The 16,450-nt window shown below is 39.4% G+C and overlaps 1 protein-coding gene across 2 annotated transcripts; it reads left to right on the top strand.

The window, feature by feature from the left end:
• The first annotated feature begins 170 nt into the window (after positions 1-170).
• Positions 171-5,666, top strand: LOC121514469 (annexin A2-A-like). Of its 2 annotated transcripts, XM_041794592.1 has the most exons (14): positions 213-299; positions 566-723; positions 957-1,014; positions 1,127-1,220; positions 1,906-2,000; positions 2,092-2,205; positions 2,375-2,465; positions 3,279-3,358; positions 3,448-3,507; positions 4,017-4,110; positions 4,209-4,304; positions 4,460-4,518; positions 4,737-4,859; positions 4,952-5,666. In XM_041794592.1, exons 3-14 carry the CDS (start codon positions 967-969, stop codon positions 5,009-5,011), a joined length of 1,014 nt encoding a protein of 337 aa, XP_041650526.1. In that variant the 5' UTR covers positions 213-299; positions 566-723; positions 957-966; the 3' UTR covers positions 5,012-5,666. The 2 variants fall into 2 exon arrangements, with proteins under 2 accessions (XP_041650525.1, XP_041650526.1); XM_041794591.1 differs by lacking the exon at positions 566-723 and having other exon boundaries at positions 171-299.
• The last annotated feature ends 10,784 nt before the right edge of the window (positions 5,667-16,450 follow it).

Raw genomic sequence — 16,450 nt, 5'->3', positions numbered from 1 at the left:
CAAGTTTTTATTGTCTAGTCCATGTTCAGTCAGTCTGCATTAGACATTGCCTTCAAAAATCCCTTGAAGAAACAGAGCAGTGTGCAAAGTTTGAACAAAGCTTCAGAAGTGTACGCCTCCAGTAGCTTCTTGTAGAACAGGGTGGAGTCACATGGGCATGAAAAGGGGGAGGTAATCTGAGTCAGGGGAGGTGAAAAGGGAAGTGTCTTCCTGTGTCAGAGAAGTTAAAGCTAACACACTATTTCCACTTAAACATCGGCCAAGCAAATCTCTGCATCTTCTCAACTTTTACAACTAAGGTAAGTTCATTCCTTAAGTTTATTTGAAAATGTAACAAAGCTGAATGTTTCCTCTGAGATTAACTCACACTGCAGGATGATTTTAGGGAAATTTCCAACTTGTGGCAGAGTCATGTCAAGTGTTTTCCACAAAATTTGCGTTCAGCCAGGAAAACGAAGGGTCACTTTCCTGAGTTTTGTTGAATTAAAGGGTGAACTTCTGCTCTCCATCCTGAACTCTCCAACCACTTCTCTTTTGTGTACATTTCTGTACTCAATCATACCAGACAGGAGCAGAGAAGCACATTTTCCAGGGTGTGTCTCACTGAGGTTCTTTTCGGGATGTGCAACAGGCTGAAGGAGGATTTGAATGAGTGAACTACCATTGAATCTGTAACAGAAACTCTCCTGAAATTGACAAAGCGGGGAATGCAAAGTAAAAAAAGTATGCCTAAGTCTCTTTTGGTTGTTTGTATGAATCAGTATTTTCAAAATCAACTCCCTAATTGAATAAGGGTTTTCTGCCTTTGTTACAAAGATATCTCTACTGTGGCTCAAGTGATTACATTTTAAGCCTAAACAAACATGACCTCTTGAATAGTTAAAGAGAGTCGGTGATAGGATTACACTGATTTCAATATGAGAAGTTTGATGTTGAAAGTTTTTCACCTTTGACAGGAAAGACAACATGGCTATGGTAGCAGAGTTTCTGGGACAACTATGTGTGAATGTTGGGGTAAGGCAAAATTCTTTTAACATTTTATGATGTAAATTACACAATACATAAAAGAGATTCTATATACTTGTAAATTAAAGGTGGTAATGTGCTCATTTCTTTGGATCCACAGTCTGATGAACCCAAATGCCCCACTGTGGTACCTGCAGTGGACTTTGACCCTGACAGAGATGCTGCGAGAATAGAGACAGCCATCAAAACCAAAGGTAAGACACAGTACGGTACATGTTGAAAAAAAAAACAGTGCTTGGTTCTGCCGCTCCTCTGTGCAGATGAAGAGCTGGTATTTTTGAGTCAGCTTAAAATGCTCTGACCATACTGGGAACACCTCCAAGTCTTTGCCTCAGAGCTGGCACAGCTCTGGTCTGTTTTGGCTTAAGTCTGAGAGGGATTGGCAAAAGGCTGACTGTAAGCCTTTTGAACTACATTTTTTAGACCAATTAAAGCAGAATCCACACTCAGAAGCTTTTACTTAACTATGCAACGTATGGACTAGAATGTCTTAAACTTTTGGATAATGATGTGAACTTACTAACCAGCTTACTAAAATCTTTAAGTTTCCTCTGGATCCAAATGGAAAGGTTGTAAGAAAATGAGCTATATCTGTTTTCTAAATGATATTTGAGTTCTTTTTTAAATGTAATGTTACTTTGTACAATATTTCTCTGCTAAAAAAACACAATTGTATCAGCTGGGCTCTCCTAAAGCACAATACTAGCAATACTTTGTAATTAATTTAATTTCTTATTCATACAGAGTCAGCTGTATTTCACTGAGATTAACATCCTTAAATATCAACTAAGATGTATCTTAACTAAGCAGAGTTGTATCTATTCTGTCTCACCTGATATCTCTGATGTACATTTGTTTATCATTTCATTCTAATATCAGGAGTGGATGAACAGACGATTATTGACGTCCTCACAAAACGGACCTATGCACAGAGGAGAGAAATTGCTTTTGCTTATGAAAAGAGGGCAAAGAAGGTACATTAGACATTGCATGAAAATTCACAACTCAACACAGCTGAAATTATATAGTGGTTTAATCATTGATGTAACACTGGTGTATTTGCAGGACATGATCTCGGCCCTCAAGGGGGCGCTGTCTGGCTCTCTGGAGACAGTCGTCCTTGGGCTGATGAAGAGCACTACTCAGTTTGATGCCTCAGAGGTCAGGGGATCAATCAAGGTAAATGACTAAGATTCTATCAGTGGTGCTTATCTTATATGAAATCCATTCAAGTGTTATACTGCCCTCTACTGGCAAATTTGTAACACACCAAGCTAAAATTTCCCAGAGCATATTTTAAGTATTTAAGTGTCAAAAAATTAGTGATACAGAGTTGTGTTTGTTTTAGGGCTTAGGAACAGATGAGGAAACTCTGATTGAGATTCTGTGCTCACGCAGTAACAACGAGCTGGTGGAGATCAAAAAAGTCTACAAGGAGTGTAAGTACAAAACATCCCAGGTATTCACATGAAAGCCTGGCTATACGTTATGTTACACAATGCCTCACTCATAGCTGGCAGTGTGAGCTGCTTTAGTGTGCACTATTATGTTGTTGAACTTTCTTTAAAAAATATATATTTTTTACACAGTGATGGCATGTGTTGAAATTAAAAATTCAATTTCTTCATAAATTTCCTTTAAAATTAACATACAGTTTCAATTTTAAGAGGAAGTACATAGCACTGGCATCAGTGCTTTTGGTCATCCTTTATATCTGTCTGTGGGCTCTTACAAATTGTAAACCAATAAAAAGTGTCATGAGGATGCTGACCTTGACCATTCAGTGTTAAATTATTTGAAAAATGCAGTGTTTTCTTCCATTCCCTGAATGGAATATTTTGGATAGGAGGATTTTGCTGAGTGCCAGTGATAGGTACTTTTTAATGGTCCAGTAACCTTTGAATGTAACAATCTTTAGGAGAATGCAAAGTAAATTAAAATATGTTGTTTTATGAGATGTTCTGTGGTGAAGTTGCTTTGGTTTTATTGTTTGCATATTGATTTAAATAGTTTGTGTTGTGTGTTTTACATCTTCCTACCTGGGGACCACAGATTTAAATGAGCTTTATAGCACCAATAAACCCCTTGGTGACCCCCCAGCGGGGCAGGACCCCTACCTTGAAAAACACAGATCTAGGCTGTCCGTATCGATCAAATACCGTTCTCTCAGTCTAACAAAGTCATGAAACAGAAATTCAGTAGCTACCCTGGCGACTAAAGGAGAGCTAAACTGTAAATATGATTTCCCGCAGTGTTTAAGAAGGATCTGGATAAAGATGTGGCAGGTGACACGTCTGGGAATTTTGCCAAGCTGCTCCTGGCTCTGGTGCAGGTGAATTTTGATATACCTGACTGTTTGATTTATGCTTTTATGGACAATACAGCCAGAGGTGAACTGAGCCCAACTTTATTTCTTTGCAGACAAAGAGAGCAGAACCATCTGCTGTGGTAGACTATGAAAAGATCGATGAAGATGCCAGAGTAAGTTCTCCAGATTTTACTTTGTCTTTGAAAGATGAATCCTTTATGAGAATAACTGTCACATTTAATTCTCCTGACTGTATCACATTCATGTCAAAGACTCCAACCATCAATTTGCTAAATTGTTCTTGATCAAGACAGATTGACTTAAGAGTTACTTATAATTCTGTTATTAACTTGTATTATTTTCTATGTGCTAAGTTCAGAGAGAGAGAGAACATTTTATATAGAACCTCTTAAAGTTTAACCAGTTACTGTACTGGTTTAATACTCAAATCTTGACAAATTATTTTCCCCCTCTATACTACATGAATTTAAAGTTCTTGTCTTGGAAAAATTCACTGAAATGCAGTTTAAAAACAGTTGATAATCTGGTTGAAATTTAGTAATTTTGCTTTAGACTTGGCTTATGATGCTTTGAGTCCTTGATATTAAAAAAAAAAGAAAGCAGCACAACTAACAGTGTTAAGTCATTTTGGTGTTTAAGTTATTTTGTTGATCCAACTCAGGCACTGTATGAGGCTGGGGTGAAGAATAAAGGAACTGATGTGGCAACCTGGATCTCCATTATGTCAGAGAGAAGCGTACCCCACCTGAGGAAAGGTAATCACCTTGTTGTCTTTAGGATCATTTTTTCTCTCCACTTTATAATGTGTCAGATACATCCATTATTTATCACTGATTCTTTTTCTGCTTGTTAGTGTTTGACAAGTACAGGAGTTACAGCCCATACGACATGCAAGAGAGCGTCATGAAGGAAGTTAAAGGAGACCTCCAAAGCTCCTTCCTGGCACTAGGTACTTTTATCTTTATAACAGAATGACCTTATTTGAGCAAAATTTTTAACCCCTAAGCCTGTTTTTTGCAAAAAAAAAAAAAAAAAAATCAAAATGTAACTGAAATGAATACATCAAACGCAATTGTGGATTTCTTTTTGTCCATCTTTCTCCAGTCCAGTGCTTTGAAAACAAACAGCTGTATTTTGCCAACAAACTGAATCAAGCCATGAAGGTAGTTATACTGCTGTTCTTTTGTTAAAATGTGACTGTTTAGAGGGTCTGGCTCGTTTTTTCATTTCAATAGAAGTAAGAAGTACATGTGCTTGTGAAAGTGAAGCTTTTGCTGCAGGAACACAGAATCCAAAGTTGGCAGCTGATGCAACACCGTTGTAAGATAAGTTCAGAGCATGAACAACTTTGGTTAGTGCTGACTTGTGCATGTCTGCTCAGGGTAAAGGAGCCAAAGAGAAGCTACTGACCAGAATTATTGTGTCACGCTGTGAGGTGGACCTGAAGAAGATCTGTTCTGAATACAAGACCAATTTTGGGCAGTCTCTGCAGAAGACAATCATGGTAGATGAATGATACAGCCTCCTTTTGCTCTGTGATGGATTTACAGAAAGATTTCCCACATACAGACAATCTGACCTGCTCTCTTTCTGCAGGAACACACCAAGGGAGACTACCAGAAGGTTATGCTGGGTCTGTGTGGACCAGAGGAGTAAGAGTGAACCAGGAGAATCAAGAGAACCTGCACAGGAGAGGCAGGCTTTGGAAAGTCACTGTGGAGACAAACCCAGACATTCCCCTTTTTTGCACATACATTTGAATTCAACATTCCAGGAGATAAAGAACATGAAGAACCAATTTTACCTAGCCTTTGTTACTCTCAAACCGCAATAAAGTTGTTCTGCTGGAGTGTTGCTCCTTACTTTACTTGTATTCCAGTCAGACTGACTTAATGTTTGCTTGGATGGCCATTAGAGGGAGCTAGAGTAACATTTAAAGAAGGGCAGGTAGCTCTAGCTTATCTGTCTTAGGGCCTCATCTCTGACAAAGTAAGGAGGACGATCTCCCTTTTTAATACAATGAATAATAAAAATATTTGATGGTTTAACACATTTTTGGATTCTTATGGTCATTGTCCAAAAACAAGCATATGTTACATAAGTAGAAGATAAAAAATGTACAAATACCAGCATTTTACCTGCACTAGTGATGAATAAAGAACAGATATGTAGCTGAAGAAATATGAACATTTTGATTAAAATTTTTAATATACATTATATTTTAAGTTGTCATGTTGGAGCATTTGTACATTGCAGTCATTGAAAATATACTTTGATTCACTTCATCTAATAAAGAAATAATTATAAGAAATCCTCCTCATTTTCCACTTTGAGGTTCCATCAAGATGATTTAATCATTAGTGTGTTTTTCTGTGTTTGTTTGGTGCTAATATTTTAATTAAAAATGTTAATTTTACCCCTGGCAAAGTTGATTTGCATACCACTAAACAAGTGTCTATACAGTGTGTTTCTGCTGTTTAGTTCATGGTCTCTCAGGATGAAATAACCACAGTGTTGTCAAGGCATTTCTACTGAAGTATAAGAAAAAATGGCCCCAAAAGGCAACATCAGTTCTGCTGATCACAGCGATGAGGAAAAGGAAGTGAGGGGAAGCGCACAGATTTAATAATCTAATGAAAACAAAGTGGCTGAAATGCGATAGAAGATCATCTATTACTGTGAGAGAAATGTCCTGATAAAATAATGCTTCTGTCCAATATTTTCACTGGTTGAGTAGCTGAGGAGAGAAAACGGCTTCAACTTTTAACAAGGCGTCAGATTTATGATCATTTTGTAATAATATTGATGAGAACATTAGCCCTTTGTGATGGTTTATGTTTATAGGCAATAAAAAAATAAAATATAGCATAAAGTAAGGTAAAACAGTATTTTGCAAAGCAGGGAGGGAGATTTATGTTTGAATATGGTGACAGATTAATCTCTGCATCATAAAGAAGAAAGTACCACCATATTTTTCCCTTTTTTATATGGATGTACAACATGCTGTTCTGTTCAAGGCCAGCCCGTAGGGACCTCCAGGAAACCCAAGGGGAACTCTCTTCTCAATTGAAACGATGCAATTTACTGTCCCAAACGCTGGCACTTCATCATTCAGAGGACTTTAACCCCATGAATGTCAAACAGCGAGCGTGCTGGAAAGGAGATGGCATACCTTGCATTACCATAACAACTAGATCCAAATGACAGGCACTCAGAAGCCTAAAAGGTGAAGAGTAATACCTCATAATCACCTAATAACATTTGAACTTGAGGAGATTTCTGATGACTTTCTGTTTACCAGTGACCACTCCCTGCTGCCTGCTCAGTGTTCATTGTGGTTTTAGCCTCACAAGTCGGACTAATCCTGATTCTTTTTCTGATGCTTGTTCCAGTTACATTGAACATGTGGAAAAGCTCCCCCTGTTCACCTCAGAGACAAAGCCCAGGCAGTGCTGCAGGCATCCAGCAGCATTAAAGTTTCACAGTACAGCTGTGTAGCTGCTGCCGCCCCGCCAGACATAGCAACTGCACACTGGGAAGGTATTAGTTTGTTGCTTTTTATTAATTCATCGCATCGAAACACAACTTGCAACTTCCAGAACCAACAGCTTCTTTCTTCTCGTCTCCCCCTCTTCGACACATCTGAACCCAGCCCAGGATCTCTCTGCAGAGCACCAAAGGGTGTTTAATTATAGAGCAGTGGGCCACCAAGGTCTTCTTTTAATTGTGTGCATCTGTGTGTGTTTGTGAGTGTGTGTTTGCCTGCAGCTCTATAGGTCGCAGGCATACTCTTAAATGAGAACTCCTACAGGCTAAGCTGGAGGAGCCACTCCCCCAACTACAGAGCCAAGAGAGTCACCACCGTTTGATTAATATTTTCTTAATTATCACTATTTAATTCAGCTGAAGCAGAGTGTCTTCAGTGAAAGCGTGGCCTTTGTCTCTGTGATGCTGAATCTCCCGGCTTGTTAGGAGCAAGGAGAGATCCTGTATATGGTAAATAAGAGGGGCTTTTTTTGTCTTATGCTGCTGCCCCAGGGAGAGCTGGCACCACACTGAAGGACATCTCCTTCTGAAGAACGGCACTCTGCTGATGTTTCCCCGCTCAGACCGCAGAGCCAGATCCTCTGCCTCTGGCGTCGTCAGGCCCGCTTCCTTTTGTGAGGCTCAAACTGAGACAGCAGCACAGGCAGAGGAGCGGCGTGCACTCATCATGCCATCAGGCTGCCTCCTTTGTACAGCACACTGGTAATTGAAACAACATAAGAGAGCAGAATAAGGCCTGTCTCCTCCTCTTGGGTTCTGGCTGCAGTCAGTCCATCTGCAGACACTCAAAAAGACAGAGAAGTTCATAACATCTTTGTGTGCATGCAACACAGTTTGTGTCTTTGAAGAGTTCAGCTTCTGTCAGCTTTAGATGCCAAAAAGATTTTCATGAAGGATTTACTGCTTTCACACAGATTGACCTGCGTTAATTCAGCCTTTGCAGTACAATGAACCCACTTTAGGCGCAGTTTGCTTTAATTGTAAGTCAATCATCTCTGATAGCAGTCACAATCCAGTTTGTTAGAAACCCTGGAGATAGAAGCAGACTTTTGCATCAGATCAGCAGTATTTGATGCTCAGGGCTGGACTGGATGCTGACTTTTCTTTTTGCTTGAAGCTTCTCTTTTTATTTCCACGTGCCGAGTGAATGAGAACACCCCATGGCTTGTTAACCTACACCCTGTGTTATCTGAATGCTCTGTCTCCCATCTTTCAGTTTGTCCTCAGAGACGCATCTCATCCCCTGTGCCTGCTTGCAAAGATTGTTTTGATCCACCTGGTTTGATCAAATGTCTGAGACGGATAATGGAAGCACTTAGTTTTTATATAACACAACATGCATGCATGTATGCAAACTGTGTGTACATTATAATCTTTCAACAGGCTTCCAGCCAGATGTGCTAATGATAATTTTCTGAGAAGTGGTTGTAATATGTCTGGCCCCTGTGTCAGCAGCTCCTCCGTTGTTTGCACACAAGGCAGGATCAGTTTTTGTGTGTGTATTTTACAGCGAGCACCGCAAAGAATGAGGACAGTCTCTATCAGCGTGGCATATTAATGTTTATTTACACCATGGCTAATAAGATGTGTGCTCTGCAGCAAGGTGAGGCAGAATGATGGCGGGTAATTAAACTGCTTTGCTTTAGATTCATCCATTATCCATACTCAAGCCTGCATACATAATGTAATAATGTAAAATAAGTCTTGTTGCTGCAGCCGATGAGGTGACCATTCTGGGCTGTTTTCAACCCCGTAAATCAATACTACGTGTCACTGCAGACTAAATGTATAGAGATCTGTGTGATAAATCTGAAAAATGTCAAAATATGTGTTCAGAAGCGAGTGAGATATGACCCTTTACATAATGCAGACACACAAACGCACTCATCTGTGCTCCGGCGTTTTGTTTCCACCTCTAACCTGTTGGAGGTTTCTGAAAAGAATGAGTGGGTCTCTAATCCGTATTGTCATGATGCTTATCCCATCTCATGATGGAAGAAACTGGCCACTGGACCCTATTCACATACACACAGACTCCCCTTCATGCTAGAGATTGAAATCAGCTAGGCAGACACTCAAGCATGAACCAAATGTCAGCCACAAGCCACAGGGAGAGAAGAGGAGCCTGTGTTAATTATTACAGAGAGAAATCGTACTATTCCACCTGCAAGACATGCTGCCCAGGATATCTGTGGATCAGGAAGTCATTTCCTTTTTTTCCCCTCCTGGGATGAGCCAAGAAGAGACGCAATTCCAATAAGTAGGTCTTTAAAAGCAGTGATTAACTTTGTGATGGATGTTTTTTTTTCTTATCACATTATGGAGATGTGTTGTGTGTACTTCTCTAAAGGGAATTCTAACAATTTTAAAAAAGAAGGGCAAAAAATCCAATGAAAGATCAGCAAGTTGGAGAAAAGTGCAGAATTCTTTTGTTCATCAAAATGTCACAGAATTACAGACCTTGTTTGAAGCCAGACGGTGAAGTTCTGTCTCCTCTGACAGGAGAAAAGCAACGCTTTGGAAAGGTGTCTACAAATTTTTTCTCTCTCCAACGCTACTCTCTCATTTGATTTTGAACGTTCAGGAAAAAAGCCCTTCTTTCCTTTCTTTTTCTCCTGACAACACGTTTCCCCTATGACACTTAACCTTTGGAGATTTCCCGTTCTCTCTGATCATTCACTGTTTGGTTCATGTTAATTAACCCTGGGGCACAGCAGAGATGTTGGCATTGAAGCACAAGACGAAGAAGGAAAAGCAAGGAAGAAGTGAAATGGTTTGGTTGTTTCCCGTTTCTTTAATGGCGATTCACTCCTCTCTCCATGTAAGAGTCTTGATGGTGCCAGTGGGGATGGTGAGTGGCGTGAATGTTGGAAAGGATGTCATACGGTTTGTGTCCCTGTCAGCGTTCGTCTCCTCTCTCTCTGTGAAGAAGTTGGCCGGAGCAGCCTGACCTCCCTCAGGTGGCCATGGATATGGAAATCAGTTCAAAAATAGAACACAAGATGGTTTTCATCGCCTTCAGCTTCCCCAAAAAGAAAGAAGGATTTTTGTCTGTTTCTTTTCATTCTTTTTAGCTCCTGGCAGAAATGGTCTTTTCTGCACTTGTTTAAAAAACACAAAGCACGTTTCTTGGTGAAAAGTGCCACTGGTGGCAGGCAGAGCAATATCGCCTGAGCCCAAAGAAAATGCTGTGCATGTGAAATTATTTTCTTAACTGTTTCACTGCTCATGTCTCCTCTCTTTGGAGTGAAGACTGATCAAACAGCAGTCTAACCTTCGGCCTTCATCACTCCTGTCATTCTCGGTACACCTCCCACCTCACTCAGGTGACATAAAGTACAAGTACTATAGCATTTTGAACTCTACTCTCACTTTCTCTCTTTCTCAGAAGCATTTTTTCTTAAAGCAGCAATGGGTTGAAATCCACCACTCCAAAACAGAGGAAATATTCATGAGGAAAACCCGCTGGAGAAGACGCACCGCAGCACAACCAGAGGCTTTATTCTGCAGGTTCTCAGGGCAAATCTGTTCCTGTGCTTCTTCTATCTGACGCTTGTCTAAAGCACATAAAGACAAAGACAGGAAGTATGATTAGCCACGGAGAATAGGAGTGCAGCGCTCCCTCCAGGATAAGACTTGAGGTGGGACTGATCAAAGCGATGCCCAGAGACAGAGGGAGACTGAAGCAGCACTTTTTCAATGGCTATCTCTGCCTTAAGACAGGGGAAGGGGGGGGGGCGTTTATACATATTTCCCTTTCAACGCTTTTGCCAGAAAGTTGTTCTTATTTTGTTAAAGAACAATAGGTTCAACAACACTATGAGGCTGAAATTACTGTTTTCATTGTGGGCAAAAGTGTTGATTATTGTCTTGATTAAGTTGTTTGGTCTGAAATGTCATTGATAAAAATATCAACCAGAGTCTCCAACAGTTAAAAAGCACATTTATAATAATAACTTTATTTGTATAGCTCTTTTAAAAACAGGGGTTTTCAAAGTGCTTTGACATATGAGAAAGCAAACGGAAGAACAAAGCAACAGAACCCAAACAAGACAGAGACAACAGAACAGAAGACACCCAGCAACATCAACAGAACCCAAGCAGTTCAAAAACCTGAAAAAAACAATCAAGATAATAAACTAACATCATAGGATCGTAGCATCATAAGACGCCAAAATGTCACAAAATCCCAAATAAATTATGACATCACGGATATTATTTAAATGCAGGCGTCATGAGACACCATGCAAACCAAGACATCAGTAGAGCCTAGACATCACATGACATCGTATGTAGCATAAAAACAATAGAAAGACAGGAACCCAGCAACACATAGACCGAGGGGACCAAAATGTAAGAAGTGATCAATTGAAAGAGGCATAAAGAAGTAAAAACAATGAGATAAGAATTACAGGAGGGTCAAAGCAGTCAAATGTGATCAGAGAAACAGAACAAGACCTGGTAAAAACAGCAAATTATCAGTGAAGGGGGAATAATCCAAGTAAAATAAAGCTTTATCAGTAAAGAGACATTAAACGTTTAATAGCAAAAGGAGAAAGAAAGTCTTGACTTTGGAACGACCAGGAGGCCCCCGCCTTTTTAGTCCACAACCCATAAATACCCTGTTTACTCTGACAGTCGAAAAAGAAAGCAGAAATAGTTCATATGTATGAATAGTGGATATGATTGTTGTTTAAACATTACAAACCAATTAACTGACGTTTTTAAAAGGTTGGGGTTCAATCTCATAGTTGATAGTGAATTTAAGTTAGCTAATGATTCTTGAAGCACTACCACTCAGTTAAGGCCGCCTACAGGGGGGTGGGTGTCAAAGGGAAAGCCTTCTTGGGCCCATGGAGGTCAGAAAAATCCTGGTCCACTGTCAAATTAAGCTGTGTAAACAATATTTCATTTTTAACCTGAATTATAACCACTTGTATCAAAGCAACAAAACATGCATTTTATTCAAATTTATGTTATGGTACAAATATAGCCTTTTTCAAAATGTAGACCCCTTTTCTTAAAACATAATGATGTGCACAAACGTCAGGATGCCTGAAATTAAATATAAAAACTGAGACAACCTTGATGGAATAGAATTGCATAATTGTAAAAAACAAGCAAAAAGTAGAAAAAAATGGCTAAAAAGCAGCAGAAATGGGTAAATATTTTCAAACACAAGGGGCAAAAATGAGTGAAGCAACTAAAACTGGTTAAAAGTGGCAAAAAAAGGCAAAAACAGAAGTAGGTTAGAATTGGCAAAATGCAGTAGCAAAAATGGGTAGAAAAAGAGTTAAAAGGGGTTAAAATGTAGCTCAAATGAGTATTTTCATCATCAGAACCCAGTAATAGTTTGACAGACTTTTCAGGTCCAAAATGAAGAAACTGTTAGCCAGGACACTAGCACCAAATCTACTTATTCAACACACATACACTGATATCATCAATAACACATACCTGGAGAGAGTCCAGGGGCCCAGCCAATCCTATGAGCCCTGTATGCAGTTAAAGCCTTCCACTGTTAAACTGTAATAATATAATGGTTTCTTTCACCTAGTAAACTTGACGCTGGGGGAAAAGAAAATCTTGATTTGATGGCTGTTTTGCTGTCTGACAGAAGCATATCGCCAAGCATCAGGCCATAACCTCTTAATCCAAAATTACCACTTTTCAGGGAAAAAATGAAATGCTTTTTAAAATAATTTAATATAGAATGGTCATAGTTAGAGTCTTTTTGACACCTTTTTAACTATTTAAACCCCACTGACAGATGTTAAGGGTGACCAATAGCACTGATTTCTGAAAAAGAAATTAAATAATGAAAAATGGAGATACAAGGTTTTGGCCCAACACCAGCAATATGTAAAAAGCTATAATGGAATTCTTCTCTAGGTTTTGGTATTATGGACAGTTTGTGCATTTTACAACATTTAAACCTTGATGAGTTTCCCATCACAGTAATGGTCTGCAGTCTATCTAGCTTATTTTATTGTGTCTGTCCCATCATTGTCTGTTTTATTTCGACGGTTCAGTCCACACATTTTTATGATTTCAGCAGCCCGGCTGTTAGTTCCGCCTGCTTTAATATACAGACTAAGAAATGTCACATGTGCCAACTTTACGGGCTGCTTGTCCTTTCATGTGTCTTTTAGTCAAGGAGAAAAAGAGATGCAGGTACATTCGCCTGGCCTGAGGGTTTGCAAGTGGAAGTGGAAGACCTCGGCTGATAATTGAGACGGACAGGGTGTGATGAGACGGGATCATTATAGGTCTGTTTCAAGCATAGCAGACCTCTGTGAGACTGCTCTTATCAAAAGGACGGCTTTGATTTCTAGGCCTCAAACACTTAAAATAAGGTTTTATAATGACAGCTGCATGCTGCTTTGGCTTTCATTGTTTTCTTCTTTTGTAAGTTTTCCCACTATCATCATCAATATTTGATCTTTCTCCTACATCCTCCAATGTGTGCACAATCACTTCTATTTTCATATGTTTACATATTTTTTATACGGTCTTTTCAGGCACAGGGTATTTCTTATTGTGCTCAGATGATGAAAGCAAGCAAAAAATGGCTTAATTCATGTGATTAGTTTTGTTAATTTGCAAACTGAAACTTCATGTTCCTCCAGCAAAGCTTTACAGAAGACACTGTTTATTAATATATTGTTAACATTTTGGCAATAGCCAGACAACCATCAGTATGCGTATCCATAAAAGCACAAATTTGAATATCTGCCTTGGCCTGTAAGCCTCTAAACTAGGAGACTAAATATATACTTACATTTTATTTCAAAGAGAAAAAAATCCTTTCTGGCAAAAAAGGCTGGCTATGAAGAACTTTACTCAAGGATAGGAAGCACATCATTAAAACAGGGCAGAAATATTAAAAAGGGGGGATATGAAAGCGTGAACATCTACTCGCCTTTGGCTACTCCAACTAGCTTCAAAAACGTCTTGAGATCTTTCCCTCCCTCAGACCTGCACTCTCCCTTGTTATTTGACTTTATTTGCTGGCTTCACACTGATTTGAGCAGCAGTTTCACCTAAATAATCAATCACATAGCACTTCATGAAGGGTCCCTACAAGGAGGCTCCTTCTTACTGCATGCCACATAGACACAAGACAGAGTAAAGAGGACAAGCCGACGTCCCTTCATGTCTGCTTGACACCTCAGATTTCATCAAAGTCTGTGTGTCCTCAAATGCATCCCGAGTCCCTGGCCTTGTTGGCCTAATTATGGAAGGATCTGAATGCAGAGTGGGAGTGTAGGTATGAGGTAATTACCTGTTTTTGCCGCCCTCTGTCTGCCTTTTGTCTCTCATCTTCAGTGACACGGACGTCTGCCGTGCTGTCAGCTCGGACCTAAAGACATGAGTAAGAGACATTAACACATTACTCCGGCTCCCTCATGGATAATGGAACAAGGTTTTCATTTGAATGATAAACAAAATGACTTGGAGACAGTGTGAAGATCAGTGGTACCTGCCCCTCCCTTGCTGCTGCCATGCAAAGCTGAATATTATGCAAAACGAGAGGCGAGATTTCTTTTTTGGCGTCCTGTGAACTCATCTGTGTATCTCCAAGGCATGTTGGACAATTATGAGTCTGCAGAAGTATCCCCACCTTGCTAATGGTATGCAGTGTTGTGTTCACTGTCCTTTTATCAGAGCACGGCGACTTTCATCTGTAAAGTTCTTCAGCACAGCCTGTGTTCTTCACATTAGCATAGAAACTGAAGGCCTTAATCAGACCCAACAAAGCACAAACAGTGTCCAGGCTGATAAATAATTCCCCATCTTATCCAAACAATCAAATCAAATAAGAGAAAATTAAATATTGAAGCGCGGAAAGTACACAGAGTAAATATATATTCATTTGCAGGGGAAGGAGAATACGGCAGCACATAGCTGCAGCGCTGTTTATTTTCATTTATGAAGACTTTCAAATCAAAACAAACTGAAGTTATTTTAGTTTATTTTGTTGCCAATAAACAGCTGCGGGGAATGTTGTTCTGCAGTGACGCTCCGACTTTTTAAAAGGTATTTCAAGTCTCCTGAAATGTACGGCGGTGAAGCTCGCACATCGCTGCCATGCTTGAAGAGTGACTCCTCAGAACTGAGTCTAAAAAGGGAGCATTGAATATATATTGGTTAACATCCTTTAACAGCAGCTACAATTAATGTGTGAAGCTGTGCTTGAATCCCACTTTGTGCCATACACCTGCCAATCACCGTGTTTGTAGAGCTAGATCACAGCCTTGTTTTTCTATTGTATGCAGCTATGTACTTATTTCCAGTGGTGTAGAAAAGATTGTATTTACTGCTCTTTTGAAGAAGAGGCGAAGATGCACATGCTGTGCAAAGACTCACAAATTGCAAAAAGGAATAAGGAAGGGGAGAAAGGGAATGTGGGGTTGGAAAAGCAAACTGTGTCTTTAGTGTTCTGTTTGTGTGTGTGCTGAAGTCAGGCAAAGCATTCCCATTTATGAGTTGCAAAGATTTGGTTTTTGTGTACCCACTGCATCAGCTTGTTGTTGCTAAGCTGACAGGGGAGGAAACCAGCATCCCTCCCTTCTGCTTTGGCCCAGCTACTTCTTCATTTGTCCACTGAAGATTGTGTATCTCAACTGGATCAAAAAAGAAAGACCCCTTTTCTGACACCAGCAAATAAAGCAAACTCTAAAGCAGTGATACTCGAAGTGCCATATGTGGCTTGGAACTTGGAAAAATAATTCTCCCAAAAACCTTAAAAAAGGGAAATTAGACTCAGACATGATTCAGTGCAAGTCACATCACTTTGTTTCCCATGCTTTTACAGTAGGCTTTAAATGTCAGACTGTCAACCTTTATTTTTTGTCAATTTCACAAGAGAGAACATGAAAGAGTTATCACTGATTTTTGAAGAAAACTTGTTCCAAATTTGACACTGTGCTTTTGTTTTACTCCCATAATCAAAACTACTATTTGTGTAGGTTTAGTTCTTAATTACCTGTTGTGTGAAGGGACAGTTTTTTAATTTAACATTTTTTATGTTTATATTTTCCGACCTGAAAGATGTGTCACTATTACTGGGCTCTGATGTTGGAATTATTTATTCGTGTTATTTCTTAACCCCATTGCAACACTTCCCCGCCCATTTTTGCCATTTCTTGACCATTTTTATGGTTTCTGCCCCTTTTAGACATTTTTAAACAATTTTTGGTGTTTTTCTCCCTGTATTGCAACTCTTTTCCCACTTTACCCAACTTTTTGTCAATTCTTCCACTCGTTTGCCTTTTTTGCTCATTTAAGCCACTATTTCTGACATTTATATGCCATTTTTAAAGCCTTTCACCCATTTCTTATCCTTTTTTGCCCTTTCCTGCCATTTCTAACCTGTTTGCCACTTTACGCCAATTTTGCGTTTTGTTTTTAATATTTACCAATTCTTAATGTTTCTGCCTTTTTTTGCCAATTTTTCTACTGTTTTGCCACTTTACACCAATTTTAGCCATTTTATCTTTTTAACATCCATATCCCATTTTTGCAGCTTTTTGCCAATTTAGTTGC

The sequence above is a fragment of the Cheilinus undulatus genome, linkage group 9 (genome assembly GCF_018320785.1).
Source record: "Cheilinus undulatus linkage group 9, ASM1832078v1, whole genome shotgun sequence".
In the NCBI taxonomy this organism is placed as follows: Eukaryota; Metazoa; Chordata; class Actinopteri; order Labriformes; family Labridae; genus Cheilinus; species Cheilinus undulatus.
The sequence above is the reverse complement of the archived record's forward strand: the minus strand, read 5'-3'. Positions and strand labels throughout refer to the sequence as shown.